General features: G+C 42.1%; 1 protein-coding gene across 2 annotated transcripts in view; it reads right to left on the minus strand.

Annotated features, from left to right (window-relative positions):
* Positions 1-19,059, minus strand: part of cfap92 (cilia and flagella associated protein 92 (putative)) — a 123,628-nt gene extending 104,569 nt beyond the window's left edge. The window contains exons 1-5 of one of the 2 annotated variants that reach the window (XM_063068139.1): positions 18,825-19,059; positions 18,431-18,734; positions 16,655-16,833; positions 7,058-7,268; positions 5,431-5,547 (exon numbers count right to left, since the gene is read on the minus strand). In XM_063068139.1, the coding sequence (XP_062924209.1) occupies positions 5,431-5,547; positions 7,058-7,268; positions 16,655-16,833; positions 18,431-18,734; positions 18,825-18,857 (844 nt within the window). In that variant the 5' untranslated portion in view covers positions 18,858-19,059. The remainder of the gene's footprint in view (positions 1-5,430; positions 5,548-7,057; positions 7,269-16,654; positions 16,834-18,430; positions 18,735-18,824) is intronic. The other variant, XM_063068140.1, reaches the window with a different exon arrangement.
* Between the last annotated feature and the right edge of the window lie 366 nt (positions 19,060-19,425).

Consider the following 19,425-nt stretch of genomic DNA (forward strand, 5'->3'; position numbering starts at 1 on the left):
GAATTTATTCAATAGAATGACAATTTTAATAATTCCCTTAAGAAAATTACATTCATTCTATTTTATTCACCACCCTCCCCTTTCTCGATCTCTCTGTCCATCTCTGGAAGCACCTCCCTTCCCTCTCTACACCTCTGAGTCTCCATTGCTGGAGACTAACCATCAACCAACATCTTTTATAAACCCACAGATTCCCACAGCTATCTTCACTACACCTCTTCCCACCCGGTCTCCAGTAGAAATGCTATTCCCTTTTCTCGCTCCTTTGGCTCTGCTGCATTTGTTCCCAGGATGAGGCTTTTCAGGCCATCAGAGATGTTCTCTTTCTTCAAAGAACGGGGTTTCCCTTCCTCCACCATGGATGCTGCCCTCACCCACATCTCGCCCATTTCCCAGACATCCATGCTCACTCCATCTTCCCACCGGCTCAACAGTGACAGAGTTCCTCTTGTCCTTACCTACATGAGCCTCCACATCCAACACTTCATTCTCTTCAACTTCTGCTAATCCCAAAGGGATCCCACCACTAAACACATCTTTACCTATAAACTCCTCTTGGTTATCCATCCAGATATAGGTACCAATTTTAACCAACATTTCAATAACAAGCTGTGCAGTCTTCATCAGGGATGATGCCTGGGCATATCTAGACCGCTGGTGTTTATACCCCTGTTGTCCGTCCCTCCTGATTGGTTTGTCCTCATCCAATTAGATTTCTATTCTCCCACCTTGTTTATAATTGAATTCTAGTTCTTACTTAGAGCCAAACCTTCATCGTTGTTAAAATCCTTTTCCTCTAGTTTTACTTCAATGGCTTTCTTCACTGGTGGTCCCAAAAGACAATGGCACGGCATAGTAGTTTTGTGCCACTGAAGTCAATCCTATGGCCATTGCAAAGGCAATGTTCTGCCACCACCAATTTCTCTGGGTAACCCATTCTCCTGTGCTCCTTGATGCAGGCTTCCATCATGCATCCTATCTGACCAATATATGCTGATCCACATTCACAGGGAATCCCGTAAATGCCAGCCGTCCTGTGTCCCAGGTTATCTTTGATCTGCATAAGCTGTGATTTCAGCTTCCTTATGGGTTTGTGAATGGTATTAATCTGCTATCTCTTCAGGATCCTAGCGATCCTTGCAGAAACCGTGGAAATGTAGGGAAGGCAGGCGGTAATGACAGGTTCCTCCTCGTTGTTGGGTTTCCTGGTTTTTCTGTCTTTCCTTTTAAGGGCCCAATTGATTTCCTTCACCTTGTAGCCATTGTGTAGGAGTGTGTAATCATCTTATTTCCTCATGCAGACTCCCCAGGCCCAAACTAGCTTTCACATGGTGAATCGAAGTAGAAAGAACCGCTCTACATTGGGAGATGTGATGCCACCTGTCATCCCTTTATTTCCACAGTTTCTGGAAGGATTGTCAGGAAGAAATACTGGATCAATACCATCCACAAACCCATAAGGAAGCTCAAATCACAGCTTATGTTGGTCAAAGATGTATCCATTTGGATTACCTGGAGAAGTCGGTGGTAGCAGAACATGAGACTTGCATCATCCCTGATGAAAATGGCAGAGTTTGTCATTGACACGTTGGTTCAGGTCTATACCTATGCCTGGCTAGAAGCCTGAGAAGAGTTTATTCATCATGTATACTGGGAAAGCTTTTTCCACATCTTTACCTCCCCACCGCCACCACTCCCCACTGCTTCCATGAGACTCTTCTCCGCTTGTCCCTCCCCACTAATCTCTTTCCCGGCACTTATCCCCGCAGGCACCCAAAGTGCTACACCTACCCATTCACCTCCATTTGGGGCCCCAAACATTCCTTCCAGGTGAGGCAACACTTCACCTGCGAATCTGCTAGGGTCGTGTGTTGTATCTGGTGCTCCCAATGCAGCCTCCTCTACATTGGTGAGACCCGTCATAAATCGGGGAACCGCTTTGTCAAGCAGCTCCACTCCATCCGCCAAAGGCGGAATTTCCTGGTGGTGCAACACTTTAATTCCCATTCCTATTCCCTTTCTGGCAATGTCAGCCCATGGCCTCCTCTTGTGTCACAATGAGGCCACCCTCAGCGTGGAGGAGCAACACCTTATATTCTTTCCAGGTAGTCTCCAACCTGATGGCATGAATACTAATTTCTCCTTCCAGTAAACAAAAATTTCCTTCTCCCCTCTGCTTCTACTCCCCAGTCTAGCCTCTGACCTCTTATTACCTGCCTGTTACCTCCCCCCGGTGCCCCTCCTCCTTCCTTGTCTCCTATGGTCCACTCTCCTCTCCTATCAGATTCCTTCTTCTCCAGCCCTTTACCAAAAGAAACTTGCCTACAACTTAAGTTATACCTGAACCGGAGCCTTAAACTTCTGCAGGTGCTCAGCATCTCACAATCCACGTGAATGGCTTGAATGACGACTCTGACAGTCTGACAGCCTGACAGCTAAATTTGTGATGTACAATAGTAGGAATGGAAGTTGAAAAGGGAGCAAAAGGAGGTAACCAGTGTGTACAGATAAGTGAGTGAGTAAAGATTAGGCAAACAGAGCAAAATCATCAGTGACTAAAAAGTGATGCCTGTCCCCAATCCAATATTTTACTCACATGGCTCACTTTCCACTTGGTGCTTGCCTATTCTTGTTTCAATATAAAATATATTATTTGCATTTATACTTGAAGATTTATACTTTCTGAAGTTACTAGCATGGGTGGAGCAGTGGTTGAGCGGCAGAAAGCAGAGAGTGGGAATAAAGGGATCCTATTCTGGCTGCCGGTTACCAGTAGAGTTCCACAGGGGTCAGTGTTAGGACCGCTGTTTTTTTACGATGCATGTCAATGATTTGGACTATGGGATTAATGGATTTGTGACTAAATTTGCCGATAATACAAAGATAGGTGGAGGAAAGGGGTAGTGTTGAGGGAAAAGAGAGCCTGCAGAGAGACTTAGATAGTTTAGGGGAATGGTCAAGAAAGTGGCAAATGAAATGAAATGTTGGAAAGTGTATGGTCATGCACTTTGGTGGAAGAGATAAACAGGCAGACTATTATTTAGATGGAGAGAGAATTCAAAATGCAGAGATGCAAAGGGACTTGGGAGTCCTTGTGAGGGATACATTAAAGGGGTTAACCTACAGGTTGAGTTGGTGATAAAGAAGGTGAATGCAATGCTGGCATTAATTTCTAGAGATATAGAATATAAGAGCAAGGATGTGATGTTGAAGCTCTATAAGGCACTCGTGAGGCCAAACTTGGAGTATCGTGTGCAGTTTTGGGCTCCTTATTTTAGAAAGGATATACTGACATTATTTTAGAAAGGATATACTGGAGAGGGTTCGGAGAAGAATCACGAGAATGATTCCAGGAATGAAAGGGTTACCGTATGAGGAATGTCTGGCAGCTCTTGGGCTGTATTCCCTGGAGTTCAGGAGAATGAGGGGAGATCTCATAGAAACATTCCGAATGTTAAAAAGCCTGACCATATTAGATTTGGCAAAGGTACTTCCCATGCTAGGGGATTCTGGGACAAGAGGGCATGACTTCAGGATTGAAGGACATCCATTTAGACAGGGATGCGGAGAAATTACTTTAGTCAGAGGGTGGTAAATCTGTGGAATTTGTTGCCATGAGCGGCTGTGGAGGCCAAGTCATTGGGTGTATTTAAGGCAGAGATAGATAGGTTCTCGATTAGCCAGGGCATCAAAGGGTATGGGGAGAAGGCAGGAGAGCTGGGATGACTGGAAGAATTGGATCAGCCCATGACTGAATGGCAGAGCAGGCTCGATGGGCCGAATGGCCTACTTCTAATCCTATATTCTATCTTATAGAACTTAGAAAACCTACAGCACAATACAGGCCCTTCGGCCCATAAAGTTGTGCCAAATACATTCCTACCTTAGAAATTACTAGACTTCCCCAAAGCCCTCTATTTTTCTCAGCTCCATGTACCTATCTAAAAGTCTCTTAAAAGACCCTACCATATCTGACTCCACCACCGTTGCCGGCAGCCCATTCCACACACTCACCACTCTCTAAGTAAAAATCTTACCCCTGACATCTCCTCTGTACCTGCTTTCCAGCACCTTAAATCTGTGTCCTCTTGTGGCAGCCATTTCAGCCCTGGGGAAGAAGCCTCTGACTATCCACACGATCAATGCCTCTCATCATCTTATACACTTCTATCAGGTCATCTCTCATCCTCCGTCACTCCAAGGAGAAAAGGCCCAGTTCACTCAACCAGTTTTCATAAGGCATGCTCCCCAATCCAGGCAACATCCTTGTAAATCTCCTCTACACCCTTTCTATGGCTTCCACATCCTTCCTGTAGTGAGGCGACCAGAATTGAGCACAGTACTCCAAGTGGGGTCTGACCAGTGTCCTATATAGCTGCAACATTACCTCTCGGCTCCTAAATTCAATTCCACGATTGATGAACGCCAATACACCGTATGCCTTCTTAACCACAGCGTCAACCTGCGCAGCTGCTTTGAGTGTCCTATGGACTCGGACCCCAAGGTCCCTCTGATCCTCCACACTGTCAAGAGTCTTACCATTAATACTATATTCTGCCATCATATTTGACCTATCAAAATGAATCACTTCATACTTCACACTTATCTGGGTTGAATGAACCACTTCACACTTACCTGGGTCTTTCCCACTCACCTGGCTTCACCTATCACCTTCTAGCTATCGATCTTCCCCTCACCCCAACTTTTTTTTAAAAATTCTAGTGTCTTCCCCCTTCCTTTCCAGTCCTGCAGAAGGGTCTTGGCCCGAAACATTGACTGTTTATTTATTTCCATTTTTTGCTGCCTGACCTGCTGAGTTCCTCCAACATTCTGGTGCTGTTTTGATTTTGGATTTTCAGCATCTGCAGAATTTCTTGAATTTCTATTCATGACATTTTCCAGTAAACTGATTTGTGGTGGTTGATTTAGTTGTTTCACAATATTGATAACAGCACAGGATAGCTTCAATAATCGTGGTAGGCATCAATAGTTCTTCGGCTCATGACAACACAACCATTGTGTGTTCACTTCATTTCATTCTTTCTATTGACATCAATTCTATGATTATTATGAGGAAACTATCTACCTAGGAACCTTAGTGGCCATTGTCAGTAGTGATCCTTACTCAAAACATTTAGGATGCTACAAATATTAAAAGAAAGAGAACAGTTATGTGGTTATAGATGTTATAAAATGCATATGAACCGATTCTAATCATTCCTTGAAGTTTTGCCTTGACTGATATTCCACTGGTTGAATCATGCCCTACAAACACATTTAAACAACAAGTTCCACAATCAGCATGGAATAAACAAATGTCACCCTACATGATGGGTTTTTAGATGTTTTCAGAAAACTGCTCAGTAGGCGTGCAATTAAAGAAAAGTGGAGGTGCACATGATGCTGGTTTGTTGCAGAGTGCTCTTTCACCTTGCGCAGGAACGTTCATGGTTTCTGGTGGCAAATCGTCTGTTGCTTTATAGGTTGTCAAGAGGGGGCTGTTTTCCAACAATTCTAATTGATCCTTAACCGAATATTTTATACTACCTGCCAATGAAATCAGATAGTCAGAAAGAATTATGCACTTTTTCCAGCAACATTAATTTAAGCCATCCATTTTATAACATGATACTATTATATATATGGTAATGGGCAGTGAGGAAGGCTATCATGGCTTGCAGAGGGATCTGCATCAGCTGGAAAAATCAGCTAAAAAATGGCAGATGGAGCTTAATGTAGGCAATAGCGAGGTTTTGCACTTCAGTAAGACCAACAATGGTAGATCTTACACTGTGAACAGTAGAGCACTGAGGAGTGTGGTAGAACAAAGATCTGGAGACACAGGTCCATAATTTGTTGAATGTGGCGTTACAGGCAGACAGGGTCCTAAAGAAAGCTTCTGGCACATCGGCCTTCATGAATCAATGTATTACGTACAGGAGATGGGATGTTACGTTGAATTTGTATAAGATGTTGCTGAGGTCTAATTTGGATAATTGTGTACAGTTTTGGTCACTGACCTACAGGAAAGATTGAAAGAGTACAGAGAAAATTTACAAGGGTGTTGCTGGGTCTGGAGGACTGACCTATAAGGAAAGATTGAATAGGTTAGGACTGTATTGTTTAGAACATAGACTATTGAGAGAAGATTTGATAGAAGTATACAAAATTATGAGGGGTATAGAGAGGGTAATTGCAAGCAAGCAGGCTTTTTCCACTGAAATTGGGTGGGAACACTACCAGAGGTCATGGGTTAAGGGTGAAAGGTGAGGAGTTTAAGGGGAACATGAGGGGAAAGTCTTCACTGAAAGGGTCATGAGAGTGTGGAATGAGCTGTTAATACAAGTGGTGCATGCAAGCTTGATTTCAACATTTAAGAGAAGTTTGGATAGGATCATTGATGTATGGAGGTCTATGGTTCAGCTGCATGTCGGTGGGCATAGGCAGTTTAAATAGTTTCAGCATGGATTAAATGGGCCAAAGGGCCTGTTTCTGAGCTGTACTTCTCTACAACTGTGAAGATACTACTGATATCACAGATGCTTTTGGTGTGACAGGAAAGAAATAAGTAAACAAACCAAACAAAATGTTTTCTAGCTGTATTTCTACACTCTGCTTCAGGGGTTCCTAACCTGGGGTCCATGGACCCCTTGCTTAATGGCATTGGTCCACGAATAAAAAAGGTTGGGAACCCCTGCCCTCATTGTTTCTCCTTTAATGTAACAAACTTCACGTTGAGACAAACATTGGGACAACCTACAATCCCAGCATGCTGCCAATTATCATGCAGTTTACTAATAATGATAGAAGAATACAAGGCAAACTATTTTACCATTGAAAATTTTAACATTGTCTTTTTTATCCTAAACTCAATAACCAGTATCACTTCTAATGGCGTTCAAGTTTTAAATGTAGTTTTCATTATTCAAATATAATTATGTTAGTTATAACAGAGTAAACAGTTTTGGATTTTAAAATTGTCTTTTTGTCTTTTAAATTATTTCATCATTTACATTTATTATTAAGACAGCAGAGAAATCCACCTCTTTTGACTCACCGACACTTGCTTCTTCCTTGTCCAAAAGATGATGCAAGTTCTTGGGGTGATCAAACTTGGCCTTTGGGCTCACTTTGTCTTTACCTTCCCATATCCCAAGTGTCATTCTATGAGGGACAAGTGTTAATATTAATTCCTTAGTAACAGGCAGCTCCACGTTATGGCAGAAGATCAACCACCTCCGTTCATCTTCATTCCACGGCTTTAGAACCTGCAATTCATTACCAAAGAGGTCACAAGCTTAAACATGGTTTAAATATATTTCAAAAGCAAGCAATGCAAATTCGCAGATCTACTGGACTATACTTCCTCCCACCCTGTCACTTGTAAAAATGGTATCCCCTTCTCCTAGTTCCTCCGTCTCTGACATATCTGCTCTCAGGAGGAGGCTTTTCATTCCAGAACTAATGAGATGTCCTCGTTCTTCAAAGAAAGGGGTGTCCTTTCTCCACCATCAACACTGCCTTCACCTGTACTTCTTCCGTTTCGTGCACATCTGCCCTCACCCCATTTTCTCAAGGATACGGTTCCTCGTCCTCACCTACCACCCCACTAGCTCGCGTCCAGCACATAATTCTCCATCACTTCTGCCATCTCCAACAGGATCCCACCATCTAGTACATCTTTCCTCTCCCCCCCCACCCCCTCCTCCACTTTCTGCAGGGAACGCTTCCTACACAACTCTCTTGTCCACTCATCTCTCCCCATTGATCTCTCTCCTGGTACTTATCCCTGCTAGCGGAACAAGTGCCACAACTGCACCTACGTCTCCTCCCTCACTATCACTCAGGGCCCCAAACAGTCCTTCCAGGTGAGGCAACACTTCATCTGTGAGTCTGTTGGGGTGAGCTACTATATCCAGTACTCCTGATGTGCCCTCTTCTATATCGGTGAGACCCGACATAGATTGGGAGACCACTTTGCTGAGTACCTACGCTCTGCCCACCAGAAAAAGCAGTATCTCCCGGTGGCCACACATTTTAATTCTACTTCCCATTCCGACATGCCAGTCCGTGGCCTCTTCTACCGTCACGATAAGGCCACACTCAGGTTGGAGGAGCAAGACCTTACATTCCGTTATGGTAATGTCCAACCTGGTGGCATGAACGTCGATATCTCAAACTCCCAGTAATTGCCCACCCCTTCACAATTCCCCATTTCCATCTCTCACCTCATCCCCTTACCTGTCCATCACCTCCCTCTGGTGCTCTCCCCGCTTCCCTTTCTTCCAAGATCTTCTGCCCTCTCCTCCAGCCCTTTATCTCTTTCACCAATCGACTTCCCAGCTCTTTACTTCACCCATACCCCCTCCCAGTTTCACCTATCACCTACCACCTTCTTGCTCAAACTTCTCATCCTTTTTCCCAGTCTGGATGAAGGGCCTCGGTCTGAAACATACACTGTTTACTCTTTCCCGTGGATGCTGCCTGGCCTGCTGAGTTCCTCCAGCATCTTGTGTGTGTTGAATGCAAAGTTTAATTTTGTTATACCAAAAATCAAGAGTATCATCTGAATAACGTCTGAAGGTAATCTCAACAGTGATTGGCTTAGATGCCATCATAAGTAAAGCTTGAATACGCTTACATGCTGCATATCCTCCAGACGGGTCACTACCCTCTACTTCATTTCTGCTGCAACATCATATGGAGTTAAAATTCATTCATTTGTTCATTATGTGCCATGTCGTAAGACATGGGTCATCATGGTCTATGATCATGATCATTCTTGGCAAATTTTTCTACATAAGTGGTTTGCCATTGCATTCTTCTGGGCAGTGTCTTTACAAGACAGGTGACCCCAGCCATTATCAATACTCTTCAGAGGTTGTCTGCCTGGCATGAGTGGTCACATAACCCAGACTTGTGATATGCACCAGCAGCTCATACGACCATCTACCACCTGCTCGCATGGCTTCATGTGACCCTGATCAGGGGGGCTAAGCAGGTGCTACGCCTTGCCCTAGGGTGACCTGTAGGCTAGTGGAGGAAAAGACCACCTCACACCTTCTTTGGTAGATGTATTTGCACCCCGCCATCCACAAAATTCATTAGCAAACCAATCAACTGTCCCAGGAGTAAAACAAAATTAGTCTTTAAGTAATTTCTAATTTGTCCATAGATTTGCACACATTTTCTGTGTACAAAATTTCCTTTCTAAAGTAACATTTTTGTGTCTGTTTACTCTACTGTAAATTCTAGTATCAACATTGCTATTAACTTATATCAACATCATCTACCTAACTAAATGAATCAAGATGCATTCTCAATAACAAAGGTCAACTGTTTTATTCTCACTAACAGAAAATTCTAACATCCAAACTAAGCTTACAAAAAGCAAATCTGGCTTTATTCGTCGTCGTCAGTATGTCACATCTGGAATTTCCAGCTGGCAGACGATTTCCTTCCACGCCACTCTGATGTATTGGGAAGTCACATGGCAGTGGTTTGCCATTGCCTTTGCCTTCTGCTGGGTGAATTTTTTTTTTAAAAAAAGAGATCACCTGCTCTTAACCCAGCACAGGTGGAGAGCGTGCAAGGGAGCCGGCCGGATTCGAACTCGGGACCCCTCGCCCCGAAGTCTGGCGCTGATGGCACTACACCACCAGCCAGCATCTGGCTTTATTATACTGTACTTCCTAAAAGACAGTGTCAAAAACCGTGCCTTACTTATAATTTGATATAAATTAATAATCGTTGCTATTATACTGCATTGCCTCTTTAACAAATCTGAAATTAAATGCATAAAAATGAAGTGTTTCATTCAGTTGCACTTTAGATGAATTCTGTTATCCTCATCCCCCTTCAAATAACAAAACTCTATTACATTACTAATGTTGTAATGGCATACCAATGATCTATATTAGAGCCATCCATTAAACATAATACGTACCATTCAAGGTAAGGTTCCTTTTATTGTCTGCCCTCCCACACTATATTAAATCATATCTACCTGTTAAATTGACCCACTGTCTATCTGCTCATTGTGTTATCTAGTTTATGTTTTCCTGACGTCATTAAAGTCCTCATTTGTGTCCATCAGGCTCTCACTAATATAATCAAATTTTGAAACTAAGTTCCTAACATGTAAATTCATCTTAGAGAAAAGAGAACCAGACTGAACCCAATGTTCTAACCTTCTCTCATCAAATCAAGTCACTTATCCTAACGTATTGGTTTCATTTCTGCTTGCCAGTTTTCTCAATAGGGTTTATATTTTCCTGTTATAGCTTTAACTTAAATTGTCTAAGAACCTATCTGTGATTCACCTTAAGAAAATTTATACTGTCCATTTCTTAAATATTTTCCTCCTCTAATCAATGATCATATCTTCAAATAAAGTGTATTTCTCAAACATACATTGCTTTGAGCTGCTTGTACATTTTAATTTTCATTACAGTTCTAAAGAATTTATAATTCTGGCATTAGTCTAATTTATCTATAATTACTCAGTTTATCCTTCTCTTTTATTGAGCAGGTTCTCCCCCAGTTAATACATAATGTGTATTTAAGAATAAATATAAAATCTGAACTTCTGATGACTTCTAGAAATCATAGAGTCACTAACTTATTCAAAGTTCTACTTTTTTTCCAAAACATTATTTCTTGTTGAAATTTTTTTTAATTTGCTCAAACATCTTCTTATAGTCTCCAGTACTGAGTACTAGGTTTTGTTTTATTTGTATCTCAAAGCTGGTGAAAACATATCATTAACATATCTGTTCCTGTCAATTTTTACTAAGAACCCATTTTCCAAAGGTAAGTTATAACATTAAAGGAAAACTTACTATACATTGAAATATGCAGATACAGTCAACTTGATTAGTATACATAATAGGTAATTTCAATCACTTAGTGGGAAGTGATCAGGAAAAAATATCTTACATTTCATATCTTTCCTATTTTCTCACAACAAAAATCAAAACTATTTGGTCAATGTCAGCTCTCTCTGCAAGCTCACTCCCCTACACGAATGCAGCAACACTAACGAATAACAACACTACATACTGAAACACAAATCCCATGGGTAGGAAAAATACAGTGATCACCTAAATCTACAAGTTCATCTTTAAATTGAATTCACAAAACATTTATTTCACAAATATGAATGACATGCAACAACACAAGTTTTAATGCCAAATCTTTCTTCAAGTAACAATTGTTATAACCGCTTCAAGATATTTGGTCTAAAACTTGTCAGCTACCAGGAAATAGCACAACTTATAAAGTGTTAAAATAAAACTTGTATTTCCATTCTTCACGAGCAGAGGTATTCCAAATCACCTTCTGGACAATGAAGTACTTACTAATGTTCATATTGTAGCACTGTAAAGACAACAGTCAATTTGTATATGACAATCTTTGACAAAGAACATTACAATGCCCAGGTAACGAGTCTTGGTCACATTGGTTGAGGAGCGAGTATTGACATTGTTTACTGGGTAATACATCCTTACTATTCTTAGAAAAAACAACATGGGATTTTTTTGGAACCAACACAGGAGGAAGTCCAGGCTTCAGTTTAATGTTTCATTCTAAAGAGAGCACCTCTGTAGTTCGTTTCCTCAGAGCCACACTGAAGACTCAAATCAAGTTTTGCTCAAGTATCTGGAGTAGGACTCAACTTTCTGTTCGGGCAATAATTCTACCTAGTAGGTCAAGGCTGTCATCAGAGCGCATCTTAGATTGCTGCAAAATATGAGGTAACTGGGCACAGCTATTAGATTTTTAATCTTGCTCACAATTAACCTATTTAAACTGTAAAGCTGGGATTCAAACAGAGGAAATGACCCTTGGAAGGTCTCACAATGCAAGGTGCTCTGTGCAGAGCAGTACTGAATGTAAAAGTATTTTCAATGTGTAGCGTCTCATTCCTTCAGAATATCATTTTTAAAAAAAGGATGTATGTTTTTAAAATTATTTTTAATTTGTTTGATACTTTTGTGTCTTCCTTACACATTTTGCATGTCTCTTTTAATTCACTAGCAATGGTTAAGGCACTAATTATAATCCATATTTTTTGCTGAATGTAAGAAATCTTTAATCTGATTGGTTAATGATCCTAACAGATGCCTGTAACACTTGCTAGCATCACAGATCCCCTATAAATAGCCACAACAGTGAAGTTCACGTTCATCGCCATTTGACTACATAATATATACTTACAACCAAACGAAACAATGTTCCTCCACATCACAGTGCACCCACAGAACATATATCACACACAGCATATAAAACAAACTATTACCACAAATTAATTACTAATACATAATTTAAAGTACATGTAGTGTGCAGCACAGGTTAACAGTAAACTATAAACAGCTCACTGTTCTAGTGACAAGACCTTGGTGGCGGCAGAGTATTCATTAGTCTTATTATCAGGGAAGAAACTGTTACCCAGTCTGGCAGTCCTAGGCCTGATGCGCCTGTACCTCCTTCCTGATAGTAGTGGGTCGAAGAAATTTTGGGATGGGTGTAAGGATCCTCAACAATGGGCCCTTCATATACAACACTCCTGGTAAGTGTCACAGATAGTGGGGGAGGGAGACCCCCGTGATCCTCTCGGCGGTTTTTACTGTCCTCTGTAGGGTCCTGCAGTCCGAAGCCCTGCCGCTTCCGTACCACACAGTGACCCAGCCAGGCAGGACACTCTCCATGGTGCTCCTGTAGAAAGGTGGTAGAATGGGGGTGGGAAGACTTGCATATCACAAGAAGCGTTGATGCTGTTGTGCCTCCTTGACCAATGAGGAGGAGGTTGGAAACAGGTTAGATCATCGGTTATGTGCACACCGAGGAACTTTGTGCTCTTCACTCCCTCCATGACAGAGCTATTGATGTGCAATGGAGAATGGCCGACCTGCACCCTCCTGAAGTCCACAATCATCTCTTTTGTCTTGCCATGGTGAGACTCAGGTTGTTGTTCTCACACCATTTGACAAGCCTCTCTACCTCCTTATCACTGGTGCTGGTGAGGCCAATCACTGTTGTATCAGCAGCGAACTTGATGACACAGCTCGAGTTGGATCTGGCAGTGCAGTCGTGAGTACACAACCCTGGGGGCACCGGGGCACAGCCTGACAGAGTTAGAGATGCTGCTGCCAACTCGGACTGACTATGGTCTCTCCACAAGGAAGTCCAGGCCCCAGTTAGAGAGAGAGATGTCAAGCCTCAATGAGAACAGTTTACCTACCAGCCTCCGAGGGATGATAGTGTTAAACGCTGAGCTGAAGTCATAAGCAACAACTTAGCAGAAGAGGCACCATTTTCTTGGAGGGACAGGACAGAGTGGAGGGTTCAGCCTACGGCATCATTGGCTTGAGTGGTAGGCAAACTGGAAAGGGTCCAATGTAGCTGGAAGGTGAGATTTCACACAGTCCAGTACCAGCTGCACAAAGCACTTCATGATGGTTGAGGTTATTGCCACTGGGCAGTAATCATTTAGGCTAGTTACCGTCGCTCTCTTGGACACCGGACTGATGGTGGCTGCCTTGAAGCCTGCAGGGACAGTGGACTGTTTCAAAGAGATATTAAAGGTGTCCATTAAGACCTCTGTTAGCTGGGCTGCACAATCCATCAGCACCTGTCCAGCCCTGCAGCTTTGTGAGGGGTTACCTTGGCTAGGGTCCTCCTCACCTCGGCCACGGCCGGACAGAGTACCTGTTCCTCTGGGGAGGAGGGACCTTCCTTGATGTCACATCATTCGTTGTGTCAAGTCATCCATAGAAGCCATTCAGCCTGCCAGGACAGGAGACATCAGGGACATTGAGGCACAGAATGGACTTGTAATCTATTATGGCTTGTATACCTTGTCACAGGCACTGCAAAGATGTCTGGAAGTTTTATATGATTACTCTCGCTTTGCCTTCCTGGTGGCATGTAAGAATGTGGCAACTGCTGACCTTAGTTGTCCTATTCCCTGATCCCAGGGCAGTGCACAAACCTCTGCAGTCAGCCATGGATTTTGCTTTGCCCTGGCAGTGTAGCGTTAAATCACAGTAACGTCCTCAATGCATTTTCCTGCGTAGCCAGTCACCTGTCCTGCAGACTCATCAATATTGACATGATGATCCGAGGTACTCGACTCCCTGAATATGCTCCAGTCTGTGCTTTTGAAACAGTCCCACAAGCCCGGAGTGGCACCTTCTGACCTGGTCCTGATCTCTCTGTAAACTGGCTTGGCTTGCTTAACCAGTGGTCTGTATGCAGGGATATGGTCCGAGTGTCTGAGGTGAGGGCGGGGGGGGGCAGCATTGCAGGCTGCACAAACGTTGGCAGAGACCAGGTCCAATATCTTCTCTCCTCTGGTTGCGAAGTTGACATGCTGGTGGAACTCTGACAGGACTGTACTTAAGTTGGCGTGATTGACACCTCCCGAAACTATCTGGATGAGAGGCTTTGAGATTGCAGATGGCGCCACAGGGCCCCTGCAGTGCTTCCCCAGACCTGGTTGGCAGGGGGAGGTGGTTAGTAAACAGCATTATTCACAATGACAGTGAACTCCGTTGATATATAGAAGGGGCTGCAGTTCACCATTAAAAACTCTATCTGCAGTGAGCCGTTACTACCAAGGCACTCACATACCAATTCTTAATGACATAGACACAGAGGCCACACAGACCTCCGTGGACACTCGTCAGGACCAGTGTGCAGAAGTCCCTCATTTCCAGCTGGTTGAGACCAGTGCAGGTAATCCAATTTATTTTCTAGCGATCGACACTAGTGAGTAGAATCGTTGGGAGCACGAGCCTGGAGGGATCCACTTTAAGTTTTCCTCAAATACCGCACTTGTGTGTGCTCATGCACCGCTTTTGACGTCCACTCCCCAAGTAGCCGTAGTAGGCCGCAGTGCAGAGCAGGGGCCATAACTATGCAGCACCTTCATTATTCCGGTCACTGGTGAGGTACGTTTGCAAATTTTACTATCCTTTATGACCAGCAGTGTTTTTCAATCATAGAAAAGATGCACAAGAGAGGAAATTTCACCATTTATTGGAGCCAGAGAGGCTGGTGCGACCATGCATGCCGCCATCTTGTGGCAGCATTCATAGTACCCTGAGTAGAAAAGCTAATGAAGCAGCATAATTTTGTTAAATTTTCCCTGTATTATTGCAGCCCATTTCCTATCATTATTCATAGCAAAGCAGAAATGAATTAAATTTTGACAGCTTGGCAAATCCCTCGTTAGGTCCACAACTTCTCAATAAATTGGACCATATATTTTTATTCTAATCTTCAAGCGTTTTCACTACCCACTTGGTTTTAATTGGAGGATTTGGGATTGAAGGAGCATCTCTGGATACTAAGAACTCTTAGTCACAGAATATATTTCAGGAGAATAAAGGATACATTCCTGTTCCAGTTGGCATAAGTCAGCTCCCATTTCGTCCCAACTCTCCCACATTAAAACTGAAACATTGCAAAAGATTTCTATTGCCTTTTGAATAGTAAGAGACTAGATGACAATCAAATTTATTTTCACCTCTGTCAACAATGTTTCAGTAGGCAAAAATAATTGTTCTCCGTGACAGTACAAAATATGTGATATGTTACTAATTGGAAACTTCCTCTTGTAGTAAACATATAAACAGTTAATTCAAGGTGAAGATCTTTAAAGTTTATTAATTAAATAAAATAGACAAAAAATGTTAAGATAAATATAACTGCAGCAATCTGTAATCTTATAAACTAACATATAAAATATTCCAAGCATTGACAAATAAAAATCAGCACAAAATCAATGTAAGTTTTTAAAAGCAGCCAGAGATAGAGTGGACTGATGAAGCAATTCCTGCATATAGGGATTGGACAGGTGAATGTATGGCTTACAAAGGTAGCACAATTAAAACTGATGAGCTCCCAGTGACTAGAATTGGAGGAATGCAGAATTCACATAAGGTTCCAAGTCTGGAGGAGGTTACAGAAATAATGAGAGGTGAAGCCATGGAAACGCATGTTTCAAAAGCTATTTTTAAAAGAGCTGTATTTTTAAGGATTCATAATTTATTCCTTGAAGCATGGTAACTACTAGCATAATGAAAAACTGCCACTCACGATCTTTGAAAAAGCTGGTTCAAATTTAAATTCATGCTATTATCAAAGGATAATATTGAGATACAATTCCAAGCTTCCATTGCCAACCTGACAAAAGTTCAATAAAAATGAGGAATTAAGTTAGTGTCTCTCTGTACCACATTCATTTACAGACTGGGAGTTATAACAATAGTAATGAACCTGTTGAAATCTCAGTGAAACGCTTGGTGTCAATCCACGCCCTGTAGTGGTGCTTCCCAATGGAGTTCATGGTGTCATGGGAAAACATCTAATTTGCACTAAGCAGGAAATTTTACCCAATGACTACAACTATATAATAGAATCATTACACAAGTCCAAAAACCAGGTTCACTCTTTCACACTCTATTTTTTTGCAGCAGCGGCCACGCATTAATCCCTCCCAATCAAGATCTATCCAATTTCCCTTCCAAAATCACATCTGAATCCACATTCGCCATCTGCATATTCCATATCATGGTCATCTCAGTCCTCTGCCCACAGACAGCATAAACTCTTAACAGAATCGATAAACCTGTACAAAATCACCTACCTGGGAATCAGTTGCCATGTAGAGCTTAGCAGCTTTTTCAAAGGTCACCAGATCAAATTTTATTGGTTCAGCATTTGGAAGAAGAGATGCTTCCATGTGGAAGTAGCTGATAGCTTTTAATGCTTCCAACATCTTCAGTGCCTTAGACTTCCGATCTTTCATTTTGTTACTCTCTTTCACTGAGAAATACATATTTCATAATTAATAAAAAAAACATTCAATCTACTGAAAGCAAATCTATACCATGTGCCAACTACCTAAAATGAGTTGACCTACACTGCTTAGCAGTTGGCACACGAACTCTATGTTTTTTTACTAGCAGTGGTATTTATAGTGGACAATCAATAACATTCAAAATGGACTAGTGATGAATGCAGGGCAAATTAATTATGATATGTTCAGTACTGTAAGAATATTTATGAAGCACTATGAATGGACCCGGAACAGAATATATAATTTAAAAATCATTTGTAATGCAACTGAAGGATGCACAAGAATAGTCCCCAATTCAGGAATGCTATTCTCTTCCCCAGTTCTACACAATCAAAATATAAACCATTAGTTTAATAGCCAAAATTCTCTCTCTGGACTGGGGCAATTCTGTTTTTCTAAGTCTTGGCCTTACAAAAGAACGCTTGTTTCTTGAATGCTAGAGCAGGGCGCATGTCTATTTTTTCCAGTCTTTCAGTTACTTTCTGTACTACCTAACTGGCTAATATGAGGTGGCATAATTTTTAAGGTGATTGGAGGAAAGTATAGGGGGATGCTGAAGGTAAGATTTAAAAAAAGAGTGGTGGTGTGTAAAATGCAATGCCAGGAGTGATTGTAGATGTAGGTAGATTTGGGACATTTAAGAAACTCTTTGATTGGCACATGAATGATAGAAAAATAGGCGGCTATGTGGGAGGGAAGGTTAAAAGGTCAGCATAACATCTCATGGGCCAAAGGGTTGTACAATGCTGTAATGTTCTATGTTCTATTACACTCCTCTATACCTTCACAGGGAGATATTGAAGTGTTTGGGATTAATCTGAATTGAATTGACCTTATTTCCTACATCCTTCACATACATGAGTAAAAATCTTTACATTACATTCCATCTATATGTGCAATCATAGTAACTTATAGTAAATAGGACAGTCAATGTAATATAGAGTACACTCAAATCAGCATGAGTTATGAAAAAGGATTATCCATTATTATTATCAACAACAGATACATTTCTAGTTTTTATTGTTCACAAAGTTCTCTGAAAACTTTAAACAGAAACATTTAAGTGGAGAATGGGCTACTGGCATTTTTGGAAAATGTTTGCCCAGGCTACAAATCACTGTAAAACACTTGAACCATGAAATGACTATTTCATTACTTACTTAATAAATGGAAACATTGTAGTCAGGCAGCATTTGCAGAAAGAAGCCCTACGTTAACATAACAGGACGGAGACGTTGTGTTTGATTTTTATACAATTTGTTATTAAGTGCCTTAAAGTCACAGCAAAAATAAGCTTCAAAACAAAGTACAAAATGCAGCAACTGAAAAGCAATAAATCGCAATCAGTCAGGTATTATTAATTGTACAATTAGCAATTTTTTTCAAAAAGTAACATCGAAAATTGACTAACGAGCATTTAACATTTTAACAAGTAATCCGCGTTTCTTGGCCGTTAACGATGTGCAAAAAAGTCTGTATCTGTGAGTAGTTTAATAAAACTGGGACTGACCTTCCCACTTTATTACAGGTTGGGAATGTTTTGTTTGGATTAGTGTTACATACCGGTCGGTACTGCCAGGGTTACAGTCACTGTGAATGTGACAAGGTGAGGAACGGGTTCGGCGGTATCCTCGGCTTGGAAATCACCCGGGACCTCGGACACGCCGGAACTCTGCTCTGCGTTACTGGGCTCAGTAGCTGGCGCCGGGGTAGCGAGGGTTTGCCGGTAGTCTGAAGTCCCTCCTGCTGTGTCATCGCCAGAAGCTGATGCATCTCTTTCTCCACTCATAGGTGTTCCACTACTTAATAGCGAGGGGGCTAGTTCGGTGGAAATCGAGTCAGGGAAATGTAATTCTTCCGAATCATCCTGTGAAATAACAATTAGAACGATAATATTGCTATTATCAAAGGAAAAAATGTCTCGCTATACATTCAAATCGGATTCTTTGCTGCTTACAGTGTACTTCTCAGCCAGAAGCTGACTGTCCATTTTTGGGGGTGGAATAAGCTACAATTGCTTCTAAAAAGTTTGAATGCACTTCAAATGGGGAAGCAAATAAATAAAGTCTGTAAAAACTAAAACCCATGCGTCGAACACAGGTACCAGTGACGATGCGGCCCACCCTCGCCCTTCGCTGGGGGAGCGGACCACCAGTTCCGCGCCTCCATTGTTCGCCCTCTCCCGGGCTCAGGTGCTCCCACCGCAAGTTTGATTCCAACTTTTGGTTGCTCGGCAACAGACACAACTCTTCCCGTCGCGCAGCAACCGGCCGCCCCGCGCCGTCGGAAGCTGCTCCGCGTATCCCTCCGCAGGATTGGAAATTGTAACATTTCACTAATCAACTGGACGACGAAGTTGCTGGGCACGGGCAGTTCCAGCCAAGCAACTTCGACAGGGCAGAACAAGCCCCCAAACCCTTCGCTGGCCGTCCTGGTGTACTTACTGCTGTAGCGAACAGCTGGCAGGGACTGAGGGGTTAACCCACTCCTTCTCTGCCTAATTACGAGTTATTTTTCTCTCTTTTCCTGAGTTATTTTTCTCTTTTATTTCTAATACT

This window comes from Mobula hypostoma, chromosome 15, assembly GCF_963921235.1.
Source record: "Mobula hypostoma chromosome 15, sMobHyp1.1, whole genome shotgun sequence".
Taxonomy (NCBI): Eukaryota; Metazoa; Chordata; class Chondrichthyes; order Myliobatiformes; family Myliobatidae; genus Mobula; species Mobula hypostoma.